This window comes from Ammodytes marinus (assembly GCF_949987685.1).
Source record: "Ammodytes marinus genome assembly, chromosome: 6".
Classification (NCBI taxonomy): Eukaryota; Metazoa; Chordata; class Actinopteri; order Uranoscopiformes; family Ammodytidae; genus Ammodytes; species Ammodytes marinus.
Genome location: NC_137235.1, coordinates 2,352,059 through 2,372,191, shown reverse-complemented (window position 1 = coordinate 2,372,191; position 20,133 = coordinate 2,352,059). Strand labels below are relative to the sequence as shown.

General features: G+C 39.3%; 2 protein-coding genes across 2 annotated transcripts; both read left to right on the top strand.

The window, feature by feature from the left end:
- Positions 1-2,286: 2,286 nt before the first annotated feature.
- On the top strand, positions 2,287-8,026 carry lgals2b (lectin, galactoside-binding, soluble, 2b; the record flags this gene model as incomplete). The annotated part of the gene is made up of 4 exons (XM_080029870.1): positions 2,287-2,298; positions 5,187-5,260; positions 5,726-5,897; positions 7,880-8,026. 4 exons carry the CDS (start codon positions 2,287-2,289, stop codon positions 8,024-8,026), a joined length of 405 nt encoding a protein of 134 aa, XP_079885996.1.
- A 5,152-nt stretch (positions 8,027-13,178) lies between these two features.
- Positions 13,179-14,249, top strand: uts2r4 (urotensin-2 receptor 4; the record flags this gene model as incomplete). The annotated part of the gene is made up of 1 exon (XM_080029694.1): positions 13,179-14,249. The coding sequence occupies one exon, from the start codon at positions 13,179-13,181 to the stop codon at positions 14,247-14,249; it is 1,071 nt and encodes a 356-aa protein (XP_079885820.1).
- Positions 14,250-20,133: the final 5,884 nt, after the last annotated feature.

The window sequence follows — 20,133 nt, the reverse complement described above, 5'->3', positions numbered from 1 at the left end:
CCGGTGAAGTAGGCCTTTAAGTAAATTTTTGATGATATAGGCTAAATTAAACGTGTCAGTGATACAAGTGGTAAGTGATTACCAAGAGGGTGTGTGTTGTGAAATACTTGATTCATGGGATTATATTGTACTCATTGAAACATACATGCATTAATTATCTTGGTTACTATTGTTCTTAGCTCATAATGAGAATTTTCCAAAGTTTTCTTCAACTTTTATAGACACTTTATGATATTGTAGCTTTAACTTGTAGGTGAAAAACTAGATTCATAAGATTATCTCTCCATTTGCCTCATGGAAAAATACAAACATTCCTTATCTTGTTATAACGTTTCTTAGTTATGGTTTTTACTAAAGTCATTTTCCCGAATTCTCCTACACAGTAAATTCCCCAGTGTTAAAAATGCAGTGTCAAACTCCATTAACTCTATCTGAGTTAATATAACAACAGCTGGAGTAGAATGCCTCCTAGTGTTGGTGTCAATTTCGGTAGTTAAAAGACGGGGTGTAGAAAGTACTCTATAAGGCTTTAAATAACACTATACAGTGTATTTTTAACTCTATTTTGAGTTAATTTAACTCTAAAATTTAAACACTTTGAAAAGAGTTAATTTAACTCCAATTCTGAGTGGGACCAAATACACTCGGAAATAGAGTTAAATTTAACTCTTTTAGTGTTATTTTAACACTTCAAAATTTACTGTGTAGTTTTTCAAATTGTCTTCATCTTTTATAGTCCGTTTTTGATGATATACATGTTAATTTTAAATGTGCCACACCGGATTGTCTAATTACACCAATAGTAGATGTACCGTGTATGTCATTGTGAAAGAGTTTGGCTTTTTAATTGCACTTCAAATTTTCAAAGCAATATTGACACATTTTACATTTACAAATTGAATGTTAGTAAGGAATGTATGGTAGATTATAAAGAGGTTTGTGTTGAATTCATTAGTAAGGGTTATAATACTAATTCACTATAGTGATGTAAAAGTGTTGATGGCGGGGCGCTCCGGTGGTGTAGTGGATAGAGCGTTGTACCATATTGGCTCCGGCCTTCGTTGCAGTGGTCGCAGGTTCAAATCCGACCCGTGGACCTTTACTGCAGGTCATCCAGCCTCTCTCTCTCTCTCTCTCTCTCTCTCTCTCTCTCTCTCTCTCTCTTTGTCTCCCCATTTCAACTCTGTGCTATCTAATAAAGCTTGAAAATGCCAAAAAATTATCTTAAAAAAAAAGTGTTAAGGGCTTAATCACAAGCTCACAGGGAGGAGAGAAAGGGCTTGGTAGCACTAACACCATTCAATTTGTCTCAAGATTTTACATTTTTTTTAAGTAATTTTTATACTTTATTGAGTATAGTGTCTATCTATCAATCGATAATTGGGGACACTCAAATACCTCTCATTTAAACAGTATGATTATGATTAAGATGGAACTTAAAACGTCCCCATATTTTTTTCCCCGGGAAGTGCTTTGCTTCCTTAACATAAGTAACACATCTCAACATGTAAATGAGGCGGATCAGAGGTTCACTCAGTAAAACACAGTAGATAGCATTGGCAGTGTTTCAATACGGCTACACTAAAGACATTACTAATAAGCTAAATTAAAAAATAAATACAAGAAGCAACAGAATATAACTTCACATCCGTATTGGGCCAATAGCTTTATTTAATCCAGTCTCATATGAGAAACACCTTTGTGCATTATCTGGAGATCACAAGGCCATGTCTTAAAATATGTTCTCCAGATATCCAGATAATATTTAATATTTTTTTTAAGGTTTATTTTAGAATTGCACACACACACACACACACACACACACACACACACACACACACACACACACACACACACACACACACACACACACACACATTTGTACGGCTATACTTGTGAGGACATTAATTAACAAAATGCCTTCCCTTTCTCCTTACCCCTTACCCTAATCATCCAAACTAAATGCCTAACCCCAACCCTTACACTAACCCTAACATAAACCTAATTCATACCTGAACCTTAAAACCTAGTGTTAACCCTCAAACAGCCCTTTAAAGCCCTTTTTTTAGACATGGATGTATCGTAAAATGCAATGTTAACCCTTAATCTCTCCTTACCGGGCATAAGTTAATAGTTGTCCAGTCACCTGCCCTTAGCAGTCAATGATAAACCATTACCGATCTGAGATAAGGGATATTGTAGGTGCTATAAGTGAGGTATCTATCTATGGGAGTGGTACAGGTATAAAGTAGCAAAGATGTTAAGGTCCATGGGTTACCAACCGCCATGCGATGTCAGGTACAATTTATGGTCTGCTGTGATGAATTTTTTCGTGTTGAGTGCAAACTTTTAAAATCAATATTGAGGTGTTTTATTAGGTTTGCTATAGGTTAGGTTCACTGTCATTGCTAGATAGACAGACAGACAGACACACACACACACACACACACACACACACACACACACACACACACACACACACACACACACACACACACACACACACACACACACACACACACACATATACTTGTGAGGAAATTAATTAACAAAATGCCTTCCCTTTCCCCTTACCCTAACCATCCAAACTAAATGCCTAACCCCAACCCTTACACTAACCCTAACATAAACCTAATTCATACCTGAACCTGAAAACCTAGTGTTAACCCTCAAACAGCCAGGCTTGTCCCAAAGTGAGAACCGGACAAAATGTCCTCAATTTCCAAAAATGTCCTCACTCTTAAGGTCTAAAACTCAAATTGGTTCACACACACACATGCACACACATGCACACACTCTCACACACACACAATTGCACACGCACACACACACACACACACACACACACACACACACACACACACAGACACACACACACACACACACACACACACACACACACACACACACACTCCCTCACACACACACACCTATAATAAGGGTGTAGTAATGGTAATAATCTCATGTCCGCACAGCTAACGTGGCAGACAGTTTGTGCGTTGGCGTAATTTTTATTACTTTACTATCTGTATATGACGACCTCGCGCTGGGGAACCAATATGGCGCCTTCCTGTTCGGGGACTTTTACAGCCTCAATAGTCCACTGTCTGTCCCTCCCCGTTGATCATCTACAGAGCAGATAAGAACACAGGTGATGATCAATTTCTCACCACAGCAAACTGAGCAAACAGACATCTATATTTGACTCTCAAATAGGCCTGATTTATGAGCCCAAGCTTGGTTGGAACATGATAAAAGAGACTACATTTTTTTTCTTATTTTTTTTTGTGCATCGAGGTGCATGTTCAGTGTCTCTCGTTTGACTATGTATAAGCATATGTTTGAGTAGAATGAACATTTTGGTTTTATAATATAAACTACTGACAACATTTCTACCAAATTCACAATACATTTGTTGTCATTTAAGAGCATTTTCATCAAGTAATGTAGAGATGAAGATTTGAGAAAAATCCAGACTGGTCTCTTAATTTTTTTTACTAAACCTTGTCTGTTTTCGTCTGTATATTTCTCCTATACAACCACCTTTTTTTTTACAAATAGTATATAATTCTTCTTCTTCTCTAATAATTTTTTCAATATTTTTTTAGTAATGTCATTAATGTAGCATCAGTGCAAAACAGCGAACAACTGCTATCTACCATTTGGTTCAAACCATTAACCACTGAGCAACCTATCCAGATTTAGAGATATGTTACTCATTAAAGGAAACAAAGTACTTCCTGGGGAAACATATAGGGATAATTTAAAGGTGCAGTGTGTAATATATACTCGACATCATTGTAAAAGAGGGTCACCCCTCAATTGATCTTTCGAGGTTAAATAAAGGTTACAAACAAACAAACAAACAAATATGACATCATCAAGAAAGTTCTACAAAGTTCTAGAATGCAACGCTCCCTGGGTAACCCCACCCCTTTAGAATAATAACAGAAGCTACAGTGGCCTTCAAGGACAAGAACAATTCTAAATTTTAAACAATGCACCTGATGACATTCCAACTATGACACTTTCAAGATGGCGGCACTAGGCCTTGGTCCAAGATATGCAGAAATATGGAGATATATGAGACCCTTTCTAAGGGAAAAATAAATAATTCAAATTTTTTCAGCTATTATGCACTAAATTAAATGTACTTATGGATATTATAATTACTTTCTACAAAATCTGCTAGGAAGTAAAACCCAAAATTCTACACACTGCAGGTTTAAGCCATCAGCACCTTGACAATGTTTTTTTTCCTCAATGAAATCACTTTTTAAAGACGCTATGAGGAACTTTTTTAATATTTCTGTAAACAGTCTAATTTTTCCTCTGATGATCATAAATGACATGTAACAGCAAACGAGACCATCAGTGCAAAGAATGCTATTTTTTATGTAGTTTTTCTTGATGCCTTTGTCATGGGTATACGCTCACCCAACACTACCATGTTGTTTTTTAATCTATAATAAAGATTGTTTCAGTTAAAGGCCTATTTCACCGGTGGGAATATGAAGGTGTATTGAATTCTGAGATCCTATGTATTATAAATGTGCAATTTTTTTTTAAATTGGATCATCCTAGCCTGAGAAAAGGCAGAATGAGTGTTTTATGGTCTCACTGTTTAACCCTACATTTCTCTTTCTGTGATGTCACAGTAAGAAAAATGTAGGGTTAGGATTAACAGGACAGCTGGGTCAAGGGAAGACTGAGGGAAGAAAAACCTCATTCATTATATTATAATAGTGATTTTATAATGATAGAACGCCGGTTCCGTACACATTTTGTACATTTATACTACATAGGATCTCAGAATTCAATACACCTTCATATTCCCTTTGGGGCGACTGTGTCTCAGGTGGTAGAGCGGGTCGGCCGATGATGAAAGGGTCGGAGGTTCGATCCCGGCCTGCCACCTGTGTCATAGTTGTTGTGTCCTTGGGCAAGACACTTCACCCACCTTGCGTCGTGTGAATGTCGATAGTTAGCCTGCTATCGGTGTATGAATGTGTGTGTGAATGGTAACGTGGGTAAGGAAAACAGGTCTCCTTTGAAAAAGAGTCTTCGGTCTCAATGGGATTTACCTGTAGAAATAAAGGTTAAAAAAATTCCCATCGGTGAAATAGGCCTTTAAGTCTTATCGATCTATCTTAACAAACCCTTTATTGTTCTTTGCGGCTTCACAGAAAGTCACCGACATGACGTTCAAGGAGGGGCACGAGTTCAAGATCAGAGTCAAGCCCAAGGATGATGCAACCCAGTAAGTCACACACACACACACACGCACGCACACGCACACGCACACGCACGCACGCACGCACGCACGCACGCACGCACGCACGCACGCACGCACGCACACACACACACACACACACACGCACACACAGATAAGTAGTGAAGCAACATCTGTAAATATGGGGGTCCTTTATCTCTATAACTCCAGCTGTCCTGTTAATCCTAACCCTACATTTTCACATGTGTGACGTCACACATGGGAAAATGTAGGGTTACTTTTATTCGCTTTTAAATGTTTTATAATGTGTTTTATGTATTTTAATCTTGCCCCTGTAAAGCACTTTGAGTGGCCTTGTGTCTGAATTGTGCTATAGAAATAAACTTGCCTTGCCTTGCGTTTAAGAATAGGTTAACACATTTAAAAAAGTGTTCGTTTAAATATATAAAAAATATAATATGTTAACCCCTGTGTTGCTGCCTTTCATTGCAGATTCTCCATCAACATCGGTCATGACTCTGACAACATTGCGATGCACTTCAACCCTCGGTTCGACTACGGAGACGACCACAACGTCATCGTGTTCAACTGTCTGTCAGGAGGCAGCTGGGGCGACGAGCACAAGGTGGGCGACTTCCCCTTTGTCCGCGGGGAGGAATGCAAGGTGAGAATTATTATTATTTTAAATTTTAAATTTTTTTAAAGATATTTTTTGGGCATTTTTATGCTTTATTGATAGTGCAGAGAGACAGAGGTGAAATGGGGCAGAGAGGGGAGTGACATGCAGAGAACAACCGCGGGTGGGAATCAAACCCGGGTCTGCTGCTGGGCCCGGCCCGGGAGGGGGACGCCTTACCAACTGAGCTAAAGGCGCCCCCAATTTATTTATTTTTAAATAGAAATAGAAATAAAAGTAAAGTTTTGAAAATGCAAAAAAAATTAATGAGAAAAACGCTACAGAAAAACACAGCTACTTCGAGACTTCGACCAATTTATGCGTAAATATTTATTCAAGGTGGGGAAAAGGAGTGGTATTTGTTTTATTTAAAGATAATGCTAGGTGATATGAGATTTTTTTTTTTTCATTCAATTTTTTTATTAGGGGGCATGGGAGGGGGCTCATGGTGTAGTGGTTAGAGCGTCTTATAAAATACAATATATAAGGCTCCTGATATGTTCTTATCAAATATACACTCACCGGCCACTACATTAGGTACATCTGTTCAATTGCTTATAAAAACAAAAAGCTAATCTTCCAATCACATAGCAGCAACTCAATGCATTTAGGCACATAGACGTGTACAAGACAACATGTACCTAATAAAATGGCCGGTGAGTGTATAGTATAATTTTCGAAGTATTTTTATACTATTTATACTTATTTAAAACATAAGCAAAGTACCATTGTTGTAACTTCAATGTATTATAGTCATTTGAATGCATTGTAGTATTTTATTGTAATAATTTGACTCCAACTCAAATGAGATGGTGTATTTGGCCATAAGGAGGTTATTAGTGGACTTGGTATCTGTGCTGTCACACTGTTAGGTCAACAGACACGGAGATATGTGATCATGAAAGGGGTTTACACAGCCTCATAAAACGTAGTAACTGCTGAGAGAGAGAGAGAGGGAGGGGGAGAGAGATAGAGAGAGAAGGGGGAGGGAGGGAGAGGGGGGAGAGATAGATAGAGGAGAGAGAGAGGGGGGAGGGAGGGAGGGAGGGAGAGAGAGATAGAGGGGTGAGAGAGAGGGAGAGGGGGGGGGAGAAAGAGAGAGAGAGAGAGAGAGAGAGGGGGGAGAGATAGAGAGAGAGGGGGGAAGGAGAAAGAGAGAGAGAGAGGGGTGAGAGGGAGGGGGGAGAGAGAGATAGGGAGAGAGGAGGGAGGGAGGGAGGGGAGATAGCGAGAGAGAGAGAGGGGGTGGGGGAAGAGAGAGAGGAGAGAGAGATAAGGAGAAAGGGAGGAAGAGAGAGATAGGGAGAGAGAGAGATAGGGACAAAAAAAGAGCGGGAGACATAATCTATCTCACTCTCTCTCCTTTGTATGAAATACATTTAAACTTGTGTATTTTCTCTTTTAACATTTTTAATACAAATTTTAATTTATTAATTTAATTTTAAATGTTACAATTCTAATAATTGTATAATTTCATGAATTTAATTTATTTGATATTGTATACATTTTATAATTGTATTATTAATTTTATAATTTTATGAATGTGGGGCGACTGTGGCTCAGGTGGTAGAGCGGGTCGGCCGATGATCAAAGGGTTGGAGGTTCGATCCCCGCCCTGCCACCTGTGTCATGGTTGTTGTGTCCTTGGGCAAGACACTTCACCCACCTTGCCTCGTGTGAATGTCGATAGTCAGCCTGCTATCGGTGTATGAATATGTGTGTGTGAATGGTAATGTGGGAAAGGAAAACAGGTCTCCCTTGCAAAAGAGTCTTCGGTCTCAATGGGATTTACCTGTATAAATAAAGGTTAAAAAAAAAAAATGTCATAATTTTATTTTTTATTTTATAATTTCTATACATTTTAACACATTTTCTTCTCTCTCCCTCTCTCTCTCTCTCTCTCTCTCTCTCTCTCTCTCTCTCCCTCTTTCCCTCCCCCCTCCCCCTCTCTTTCTCTCTCTGTCTGTCAGTTCCACATCAACCTGAGCCAGGAGCAGTTCTACATCAAACTCCCCGATGGCTCAATGATCAACTTTCCCAACAGACTGGGCGACGTCAAGTACAAATACTTTGACGTGAGCGGAGACGCAAAGATCGTCGGCATCAAGATCAAGTGAAAGAAAAAAAAAGGAAATCTGCTCTGTTAGATGATTCTAGAATTCATTTATTGATTCTAGAACTGAGTTTTTGATTCTAGAATTGATTTATTCACACACACATGCAGAAATACACACACAGAAAGACACACACACACACACACGCAGAAAGACACACACAGAAAGACACACACACACACACACACACACACACACACAAAGACACACACACAACCAGGGGAGGGAGGTGATTTACTGTTTCTAGAATTAATTTCTTGATTCTAGAATTGATTCCTTGATTCTAGAATTGTCCACCATTGTGTCTGTATGTATATCTCTGTTTTTACATCAGGGAGCCCCAGCCCTTATCAGTACATATCTCATTGTAAAGTACACAGAGCGCTGATGTTGTAAAGACCAAGACTAAAGTATATCATTGCCAGCGACTGCTCTGTAATTGTTGTGCATATGACAATTAAAACATCTTGAATCTTGTAATACCATATGGCTGCCTATAGAGGGAGCCATAGTCCAACCGTACACTTCTCTCATTGGGTTTGTTTAATAAAAGCTGTGAAATAATAAAAAGTATGTCATCTCTGCCTCTGGCTCTCTTTTCATTCGAGCCAACACACCACACACCATATATGCAATGATAAAAACTTAATCCACAATCGCTCTGTGTTCTTTTGACAATCAATCAATCAATCAATCAATCTATCTATCTATCTATCTATCTATCTATCTATCTATCTATCTATCTATCTATCTATCTATCTATCTATCTATCTATCTATCTATCTATCTATCTATCTATCTATCTATCTATCTATCTATCTATCTATCTATCTATTTATCTATCTATCTATCTATCTATCTATCTATCTATCTATCTATCTATCTATCTATCTATCTATCTATCTATCTATCTATCTATCTATCTATCTATCTATCTATCTATCTATCTATCTATCTATCTATCTATCTATCTATCTATCTATCTATCTATCTATCTATCTATCTATCTATCTATCTATCTATCTATCTATCATTCAATCAATCAATGTATCAATTTTATTGAGGAGACTTAAGTTCCCATTAAATAAATATAACATACAAGTTAAAAAAGGCAATAATACCAATGTTAATGACTGGTAATGTAATGTACTGAGACAAGGATTTGACAGCAGCATAATGATATAATTATGAGAATGATTCAGTCGACAGATACATCTGTACACAGTATCAGATTATATTTGTAAAATTCCCAAAACAAATATACAACGACGATGGCACTGTCGATATAATAATAGATCAAATTTATATAGCGCTTTTCCCAGTGCTCAAAGACGCTTCACAAAAGCTAAGCAAAACAAACAAACAAAACGTAACGTTTAAAGGTTAAAAGCAAGGGTGAAAAGGTGTTTTTTTAGGGCTGTTTTGAAGGAAGAAAGAGTGTTGGTATTGTGGATGTCGTTGGGGGGGGGGGGCATTCCAGAGGGCGGGGGCGGCTGCAGCAAAGGCTCTGTCTCCCCAGGACCGGAGGTTGGTCCTGATGGGGTGGAGGAGGTTGGCATCTGAGGACCTGATATACACTGAATGGATACAGTACAATGAATTTCTTAGTGCTGATGTTGTAATATGACACGTCTGCCTATAGAGGGAGACATAGTCCATTTTACACTACGCATTGGGTTTGTGCTGTGAAATAAAGAGGTGTGTCATCTCTGTCTCTGTCTCTCTCTTCATATCTCACTTGAACCAACACAGTAATATGCAATGATAAGATTTAATCCACAGTTGATCGGTTCATCCTAGCCTGAGAAAAGGCAGAAAGAGTGTGTCATGGTCTCACTGTCTAAAAACCAACATGTTACTAGTGTGACATCACACATAGGAAAATGTAGGGTTATGATTAACAGGACAGCTGGGCCAAGGGAAGACTGAGGGAAGAAAAACCTCATTCATTATATTATAATAGTGATTTTATAATGATAGAACGCCGGTTTCGTATGGGTGAAGTATTCCTTTAAGAGCCTGTTATTTAATAACCATCAATGGAACTAATTCAGTGCATTTCAATGATTTCACCAAAACAGACACGATATTTCTTTTTGGCTAGGAAAACTAAAATTGTTTGCACTAGACTTTTTAGTTTTGAGACTCACCCTGCGTTCCAATCCCCATACTTCCCTACTATTTAGTATGCCAGAAATAGATTGAGGATGTCCCAATACATGCACGTCAATTGTAGTATGCTGAAAATACATAATGCCCCACTAACTCCAATAGCATGTTGGAGTATTTCTCTTTATTCTTGACATTTCTTGACATAATGAAAAACAATCTTCCTTATCTGATTATTTGTTTCTCTCTCCTGTGGCCCTAAAACTCTTCTGTACTTTAGTATGTAGTGTAGTAAAAATAAAGAGTATGTGATTTGGAACGCAGGGAAACTCTAAAATCTAGCTTTGAAATTTGGAGTATTCCTTAATTTTTTATTTTTTTATTCATCACAGTGCACAGCTCTCTCCGTTTAATGTTTGGTTATATGGTACTTGAGTGTGTGGTGGCTCTATTTGACAGAAATGCTGCAAATTTCAGATGGGCTTTATCAGACCTGCTCCACTGACATGCTTATGCTTTATGTCCCACAAGCCCGGTCTGACCTTGGTAAAACTGCTTTTAGCTTCAGTGCCCCTGACTCCTGGAACATCCTACAACATCAAATACAAATCAATACCATCATATCCATTAAAGCTGGGGTATGTGATTTCTGATTGGTCAAAATTAACATGAGCCGTACACTTTGACCAATCAGAGCAAGGCTCCAATTCTCTTTTCTTATTGGCTGTTGGGACTGTCCATTCACTTTGGCACCGACGTTGTTGGTGTAGAGCGTGTCAGGGAGGGACCATAGGGGAGGGACCAAAGAGAACAAGTGGAGCGGTTGAGGTATTTGGATTCAAATCTCTATACCAACTGCTATTTTCTCCCCAAATTCTCCACCCCAGCTTTAACCAATTTAAACGTATTATTTTGAATCAGCCCCACTCCACCTGTAACTGCTTTAATTAGGCTATTGTTCTGCTTCATTCAATTGATCTGAATGTTTTAATAGTTCTTGTCTCGTTGTCAGCTTGTTGTATATTTGAATTGTGTTTGTGTGTGTGTATTGTATTTTTCTCGGCATCATTGTAAATGAGGGTCACCTCTCAATTGATCTTTCCAGGATAAATAAAGGAAAATTAAATGGTTGCCGGCTAAACCTAATATATAATGTATATAATAATATATATATATTTAACCCCTAAGTCAATGATTCCTTGGCGTCTAAAACTCCACCAGCTCAGCGAAAGCACTTTGAAGCGCAAGAGGATTACCTCATAAATCTATATGACGGTGCTAGTTCTACACCAGGGTGAGAAAGAGAGAGAGGGAGAGAGGGGGAGAGAGAGAGAGAGGGAGGGTGGGAGAGAGAGAGAGAGAGGGTGGGAGAGAGAGAGGGAGATAGAGAAAGAGAGAGAGAGAGAAAGAGAGAGAGAGAGGACTGTGACCAAGGACTGTTTCAACACGGGACAACACTTCTCTCAAAACAAGGGAGTTGAATGGAGCAGAAGATTTTGAGGAGACACTGAAAACTCATCTTTCGTGCATCAATCTTATCCTTAATGGAGGTATTTTGGAGCAGCAATGAGACTTTTACATGGACCAATTTGATGAAGCAAAATACCTCGACGTTTTCTGTGTCTATATGTGCGTAGAAACCTAAAAGAGAGTGATTTTGAATGGATATGCTGCAGCAGTTGATTCAACCCTAGAACCCAAACTTTGAACCAAAACAAGTGGACATTCACTGTGGACTCAAAAGTGGACATGATACAAATAAGTAAAGTGGATTTTTTTCCTTTTTTCCCTTGGGTCTAAAAGTGACTACCCCATGAGGAGACTATTCCTAGCAATTTCAGCATTTTAAGTTTCGCTCGAGCACACCCTCTACCCTTCAGGAGTTTGCTATCGGGAGATTTTGAGCACACACAGTTTTTTCAAGTTGGAAAAGACATGTCCAGATTTTAAGTGCTACCTCGCTGATCCCATATGAACCTTATTGGATGTATTTCAGCGCCGTAGCCGGACAGAAAGAAAATCCCTTTCTCACACTCCGTCTCTCAATGGCTTAAATATTCGCTTGTGGCTTTTTACACTGTGTTGATTTTGGAAGAAATACTGGATTGCGTCTGTGTTGGTGGACGTTATATTTGGGGGATCACAGACAGCCCACCGACTCACTACAGCTCCAAGCCATGTGCCAGTGGAATACTCACAACTGCTATCTGGATTAATACAATTGTTCTTGCCCTACCTGCATTTTCACCTCTTTAATTCTGTTTAAAGGTGCTACGAGGAATTTTTAAATTTTTGTGAAACAGTCAAATTTTTTCCTCAGATGATCATAGATGACCTGTAACAGCAAACGAGAACATCAGTGAAAGTCTGATTTCCCCACAAAATCAGAAGGAAGCATTTATGGCAGGCCAACCGGAAAAGCCTGTGTTTATGAACGCTGCTAAATCACAGTTTACTTTGATTCACCATGGTCATGTTACCATTGTTAATCTGACATAATCAAATTAAACCCTTTAGGGCTATTAAAGATCTTACAGCAGGCGTTGTAAAACACTACCACTTTTGTCCAACGGGGGGGCTACAATCAACAAAAACATAAAGTTCCTAGTAGTTAATTTCTACAACAAAAATTTCATAGGGAGTTGAGACAATAATTATTTGCTTTTAACCTCAAAAGTATGGGACATTTATTAAAAAATGACTGTTTTTCCAATCAGATGCCATCTTCACCGAAACCGTCTTAAAAAACCCTAAAACCGTAATATAGCTCCGTTACTGTTTTGTCGGAAGAACGAGGAGCTTTTAAATATTAACGAAACAGTCAGAACAACTTTTTCAGAAATAACATGTTACGAGACCATCAGTGCAAAGAAAGCTAGTTCTGTATAGCTTTACTTGAGGTCTTTTTGCCCAGGTATACGCTCACCCAGGAACAACAGCTACCACTTTAGTCCAAAGGGGTCACTTCCCCTAAAATCAACAAAACCTAAACGTTCCTCATAACCACTTTCAACAGTGAGGTGACCTGATGTTTTCCGAAATTACGATGAACTGTACTGCCAACACCACCGTCCCACCCCAGCTTCTAGCTTTAAGCCCAGGGGTAGAATCTGGACCCTCCCCGGATAGCGCTAGTAGCAGTGGGGGTAGCAGTGGCCTTTGGGTGACGTCTGTACTGGGTGCCACCCTCTTGATCATGTGTGCGATGGGTGTAGCGGGCAACACTTACACCCTCCTAGTCACGCGATCTGCCGCTTTACGTCGCACCGGCTCCATGTACGTTTACATTATAAACTTAGCGTTAGCCGACTTGCTATACCTCTCGACGATACCATTCGTCGTTTGCACGTATTTCGTTCACGACTGGCTGTTTGGCGAAGCCGGCTGTCGCATCCTACTGAGTCTAGACCTGCTCACGATGCACGCCAGCGTCTTTATCCTGGTTGCTATGAGCTTGGAGCGCTACCGTGCCGTCGCTAGGCCTTTTAGCGCACACAGGTCGTCGTCGCGCAAACGCAAGCTAACGTCCTGGATAATCTGGGGGCTAGCGTTCGTGCTAACTCTGCCCATGATGGTGATGATACGACTTAGCGAGAGCAAGCCGAGCGCTAACGGTTCGGTGAAGAGAATGTGCTTCCCCACATGGACACAAGAGGCCTTCAAAGCTTACATCACCACCCTGTTTCTAACCAGTGTCTTAGTTCCAGGTTTGGTTATCGTGGGGTTGTATATCGGGCTAGCAAAGCGCTACTGGGCGGCGCAGGCTAGCTTGCGAGGTAGCGGTCGGTCGGCCCGGAGAAGAGGGCTCAAACAAAAAGTCGTATACATGATTTTCAGCATCGTGGTGGCGTACTGGGCTTGCTTTTTGCCGTTCTGGGGGTGGCAGCTAGCTAAACTTTTCTCCCCGGAATCGCTCAGATCGCTGTCGCCCGCCGCTCATGCCTACGTGAATTTCTTCGTGACGTGTCTGACGTATGGGAACAGTTGCATCAATCCGTTTCTTTACACGCTACTGACACGGAACTACAAGGATTATTTGGCCCAGAAAGGACAATCTGTGGGGTCGAGCCGGGCTGATCCTGTGTCTGTTATTACTACGCCACTGCACTCACTTTAGGGGGCAACGAATGGAGTACTGAGAAGGGACCATGGACCTATTATAAAAAGGCAAAGACACTAACATTCACAACCACAACATACTCAAATTGAGGTCATAATGAGTATGAGTAGGACGTTAGTAGGTCTGCTGTTACTACGCCACTGCACTCACTTTAGGGTGCAACGAATGGAGTACTATGGACTTGTTATAAAGGGAAAGGACACTGAAGAAAGAGATGTGTTGGAAAAGCCCTACTAACGTCCTTCCTCCTACATACTCAACATGTACAGACAGCATATACTACATACTGAGGTTCGTCAGACCGTTTACACTGAAGTAACTCACTTTAGGGTGCAAAGCATGGAGTACTGAGAAGGGACCATGGACCTATTATAAAAAGGCAAAGACACTGAGGAGAGACACTGTTGTTTTCGACCCTTCATCACGACAAAGAGAGGACATTTTTGTTTGAGACTTTAGGGTGCAGAGAATGACTATTTGTTTGTTGTTTGTTGCTGTTTTTTTTGCTACTGGATGCAGAACAAGAGATATTTTTTATGGGACAATAAATATTTATCAAATCAAATCAAAATGGAGTATGGAGAAAAGACCATGGACCTATTTTTTTTTTTTTTTAATATATTTTTTTTGGCATTTTTATGCTTTATTGATAGTGTAGAGTCAGAGTTGAAATGGGGCAGAGAGGGGAGTGACATGCAGAGAACGACCGCGGGCTGGAATCGAACCCTGGTCCGCTGCTGGCCGAGGCCCATGGGGGGGGGGACGCCCTACCAACTGAGCTATGGGCGCCCCCCCCCCCCCCCCACATGGACCTATTTTAAAAGGGAAAGGACACTGAAGAGAGACAATTGTATCGACCCTTCATCAGGACAAGAGAGGTCGAAATTTGTAAAAAAAAAATAATAATAAAAAAAATGGAAATGGAAAATGTCATATGTATTTGTGAAATGCTTGTAGATTTCTTCAAACTTTAGAGTTCGTTTTCAGCTCTGTTATGAAGGGTAACCAAGGATTGACAAAGAAGAGCAGGGTTTTTGTATTGTTATATATACTTTATTTAACCCAATGAGGTTAAGAATCTCTTTTTCAAGCCGATTTTTGTTTGAATTTTTTCTTCCATAACATGTCTTCTTTCACTAGTATACATAGAAAGGTCCAACATGTAGCCTACATTTATATTCATTAGTGTATTTTGCTAAACCTTGTCTGTTTTGTGTCTGTATATTTCTTCTACACAACCATTTTTAACGGACATCATCTCAACATACTCCGAACCAAATTTCAAAAACCAACTTCCAAAGCACTTAAATCACTTAAGTGTTACATAATCATTCTTAGCACTGTGGATGTGTTCATATGTTGTTAATTGTCTGATTTCTGATACATTTTATTCTTAAAAACATGCCAAACCTGTACATAGTATTTTTTGATTTATAAAATAAGAGAAGGCTGTATCCAACATCTGGTGTGTGTGTGTGTGTGTGTGTGTGTGTGTGTGTGTGTGTGTGTGTGCGTGTGTGTGTGTGTGTGTGTGCGTGTGTGTGTGTGTGCGTGTGTGTGTTAAGAAAGGTGCTTTATAAATTAATAAAAGTAAAACAATTAAAAGTTTTACAATTTGTAATGAAGCTCAAGGACGCATAGTAAGCTGAGTTAACCAAATGAAGACACTGGGCTGAGGTGAGGTATACAGTAATAAGAGTTCACCATAATCCGGCACATACAGTATACAATAAGTTGCTTGAACAAATAACTGTTTAACATTGAGTATGAAAACACAAGCTTTCCGCTGACATGCAGGTCTTTAATTCAATTCAATTCAATTCAATTCAATTCAATTCAATAACCTTTATTTTCACTCGAGAGACACTGAGATTTTTCCCTCATTTACAGTGACGACGAGCATTCACAATAAAGACAGTCACAAGGATAACATATAACGAACAGAGAAAACAGAAATAAAATAGGATAAAAATGTTGATAAGAGGGGGCGCCCTTAGCTCAGTTGGTAGGGCGTCCCCCCCCCCCCTTCCCCCCATGGGCCTCGGCCAGCAGTGGACCCTGGTTCGATTCTAGCCCGCGGTCGTTCTCTGCATGTCACTCCCCTCTCTGTCCCATTTCACCTCTGTCTCTCTGAACTGTCAATAAAGCATAAAAATGCCAAAAAAATATCTTAGAATTGTTTTTGATCAAATGTTTTTATAAAGTATATAGAATACGAAAAAAGAATAAAATCTGATGAAATACTAAATGAACAATGAATTCAGCTAAAACAGTTACAGTCAGATGTGTAAAGTTCAGAAATCATCGATTTAAATAAACCAAAAGTAGTAAGAGAAGACATTGTGTAACATGACATCATCAAGAAAGTTCTAGAATGCAACGCTCCCTGGGTAACCCCAACCCTTTGAATAATAACAGAAGCTACAGTGGCCTTCAAGGACAAGAACAATTCTAAATTCTAAAACAATGCACCTGATGACATTCCAACCAACATGGATTCCTCCATAAGACCTTCCTGCTTAATGTACAAAATGTAATATTAATATTTGTAATTCTCCGCTCAGGAGGATAATTCAGATTATTGGCAGAGGTGATTTTACACCAATGAGGACATATTTATGAATGAGGATATTGATTTTAGCTAATACATTACTTAAAATGTTACACAGTGTCCCTTTAAGTTGTTCTGCAGAGCATTTCATGATTTACTGCCAGTCTTTCGGTTGGAGGCCACGTGTGACAAATCTGTCAGCATTTGATTTGTGTTCTTAATCATATAGCTGCTTTAACACCTAGCACACACTTACTACGTTTACAACTTCTGCCTTTATTGCGATCCATAATTCTTGACATTGATTTTATCATTCTGACACATATTCATAGGATATTTAGGCCTCTGATATTTGCATTTAAAGGTGCAGTGTGTACTATGACATCATCAAGAAACTTCTAGAACATTCTACAAAGTTCTAGAATGGCCTTCAAGGACAAGAACAATTCTAAATTCTAAACAATGCATCTGTTGACATTCCAACTATGACACTTTCAAGATGGCGGCGCCAAGGCCTTGGTCCAAGGTATGGAGAAATATGGACATATATGAGACCCTTTCTAAGAAAAATGAATAAATAAAATAAAATAAAAAATCAGCTATTATGCACTAAATTAAACGTACGAACGATATTAAAATTATTTTCTACAAAGTCTGCTAGGAAATAAAACCCAAAATTCTACACACTGCAGCTTTAAATGAGTTATTTACCAAAATAAAAAAAATATATAAAAATGCATCGTAAGTTACACAAATGGGAATGTTCATTCAAGTTGTGAGAACTCCAAAAAGGTTAGTTTAGTATTACTTGATAAATTAACTTAAATGTCCATTGTAATCAGACGAGTATTAACACTTTATTTATATCTGTATTTTGCACACACATTTGCACTGTTCTTACCTTACTTTACTTACATCTGCACTGGTTTACTTTCAATTGCACTGTTTACTGTCTGCACCGTTACTGTAGCTACTGTTCATTTTATTTTATATCTTAATTTAGGTTAAAGGTTATTGTAGGTACTGTTAGTTTTTATATTTTAATTTAGATATATATCTTAATTTTAGCCTAATGTATGTTTAATGTATGTCTTGTTTTATGCTACTGGATACCTGCATTTCCCTCGGGATAAATAAAGTATCTATCTATCTATCTATCTATCTATCTATCTATCTATCTATCTATCTATCTATCTATCTATCTATCTATCTATCTATCTATCTATCTATCTATCTATCTATCTATCTATCTATCTATCTATCGATTGCAAGACCGCAGAAAGTTAAGCAGTCGAAAAAAGTCAAGGTACAAAAGAGTTAATACTAGAATACTAGAACGAAAATGTAAGTTGATTTGTGAGAACTATTGTGTGGGTAATTCTGGCCACTGGAATTCATCACAACAATCGATTACTTTGCAGTCGCTGTAGGGCAAAGAAATAAAATGTGAAGAAGTGTTTCAATTTGCCGTGCATCTCACACACACACACACACACACTCGTATACACACACACACGCACACACACACACATACGCACGCGCACACACACGCACACACACACACACACAAACACAGGTCCACACACACACAAAGGCCCACACACACTTACACACACACACACACACGCACACACACACACATGCGCACACACACACACACACACACAACCCTCCCCCACATACACACAGCTCTCCCCCCCACACACACACTTACACACACACAGCCCCCCCCCCCCCCCCCACACACACACAGGTAAAGGCCATTTCATCTCCCTGCTCAGAATGTCGCCGCATGGTGCCAGATTCCCCGCCCCCGGCTCACGGCTGCTTTGAGTCTTCCTGCAAATTGTCTCGCTCAGAATTCTCCTCATCTCACCTCCGTCTCATATCGTCCCTCATGTCAAACTATCTCTTTATTCTAATCGTCTCCGTCTTTCAAGTGCACTCGACAGAATGGCCCTGTTCTAATGAGTGTTTATGATTTACTACCCGGGTTAAAACGGTCTGTATTTTTCCCTCTGTTATCCTTTTTGTTATTTTCGTGTACACATTACATTGTTCTATGGCGGCAAGAACACACACTTTTGAATGGACTTGCATTTAAAAATGTTAACATTTCCCAAGACATCTGTGTGTGACGTCTGTGTGTGGCAGCTCTGCCCTCTCAAAGGGGGAGACTCGCCGCCACAGTCAACCTGAGTCACACACACACACACACACACACACACACACACACACACACACACACACACACAGTTAACACAAGTGAAGCTCCGGCTCATCAGTGAGCGGACTGATTTGGTCAGTTTGGTGAACAGTCCCTGAACATTCAGAGTGATGTTGGACGCTCATATCAGCGCTGCCTCAGAACACATGGAATGTCTCTCGTCCAATCAAATCACTCGGTCAGAACCAACTGCTGTATAATATAGAATAATACAAATATAAAACGTACTTTACATTTATTAAAGATCTACTTCACCGGTGGAAATATGAAGGTGTATTGAACTCTGAGATCCTATGTAGTATACATGTGCAAACATTTTAGAAATCGGTTCATCCTAGCCTGAGAAAAGGCAGAAAGAGTGTTTTATGGTCTCACTGTCTAACCCTACATTCTACCATGTGAGGTGTCAGGTTGCAAAGGGGTGGAAAGTTTCCAGTAAATTTCCTGAAACTTTCTGGAAACTTTCCACGGGAACTTTGGGAATATTCAAAATTGGGAATTATAGGAATTAACTAAATGGCGGTCATTTAAATTATTTTTTTTTCATAACCAAACATAAATCTAAACATATAAACACTATGTTTGGTCATAGGCAGACAGACAGACAGACAGACAGACAGACAGACAGACAGACAGGCAGACAGACAGACAGGCAGACAGACAGACAGACAGACAGACAGACAGACAGACATCCATGCAAACTAATACAATAAAAAAACATTACATTTGAACAGATGTATTTGTAAGAAGAACTTTATCAAGTTTTGATTATTTTATGAACAATCAATAATTTCACTGAACAACAAAAATATGAATGTTGAGTAAAATATAACTCATCTGTCTGACCCCACCCATTCAATAAATTAAGTAAATTGCCCCCCATGTGATGGAAGAATGCACAGTGCATGTAGGGGGCGTGGCCTCAGTACCCCTGCAGTAGGATGTGTGTTATGTGCAACTTGCCATGTCTACTTGCATGAAATCTGGTTGTTTTAGTCAAGATTGTGCTCAAATATATTTTTCCCAACTATATTTAAAATCACTGTTTAAGCCTCTGTAAACCTGCTCTAGTAAAAATCAATATATGATATCAAGTTGGGTGT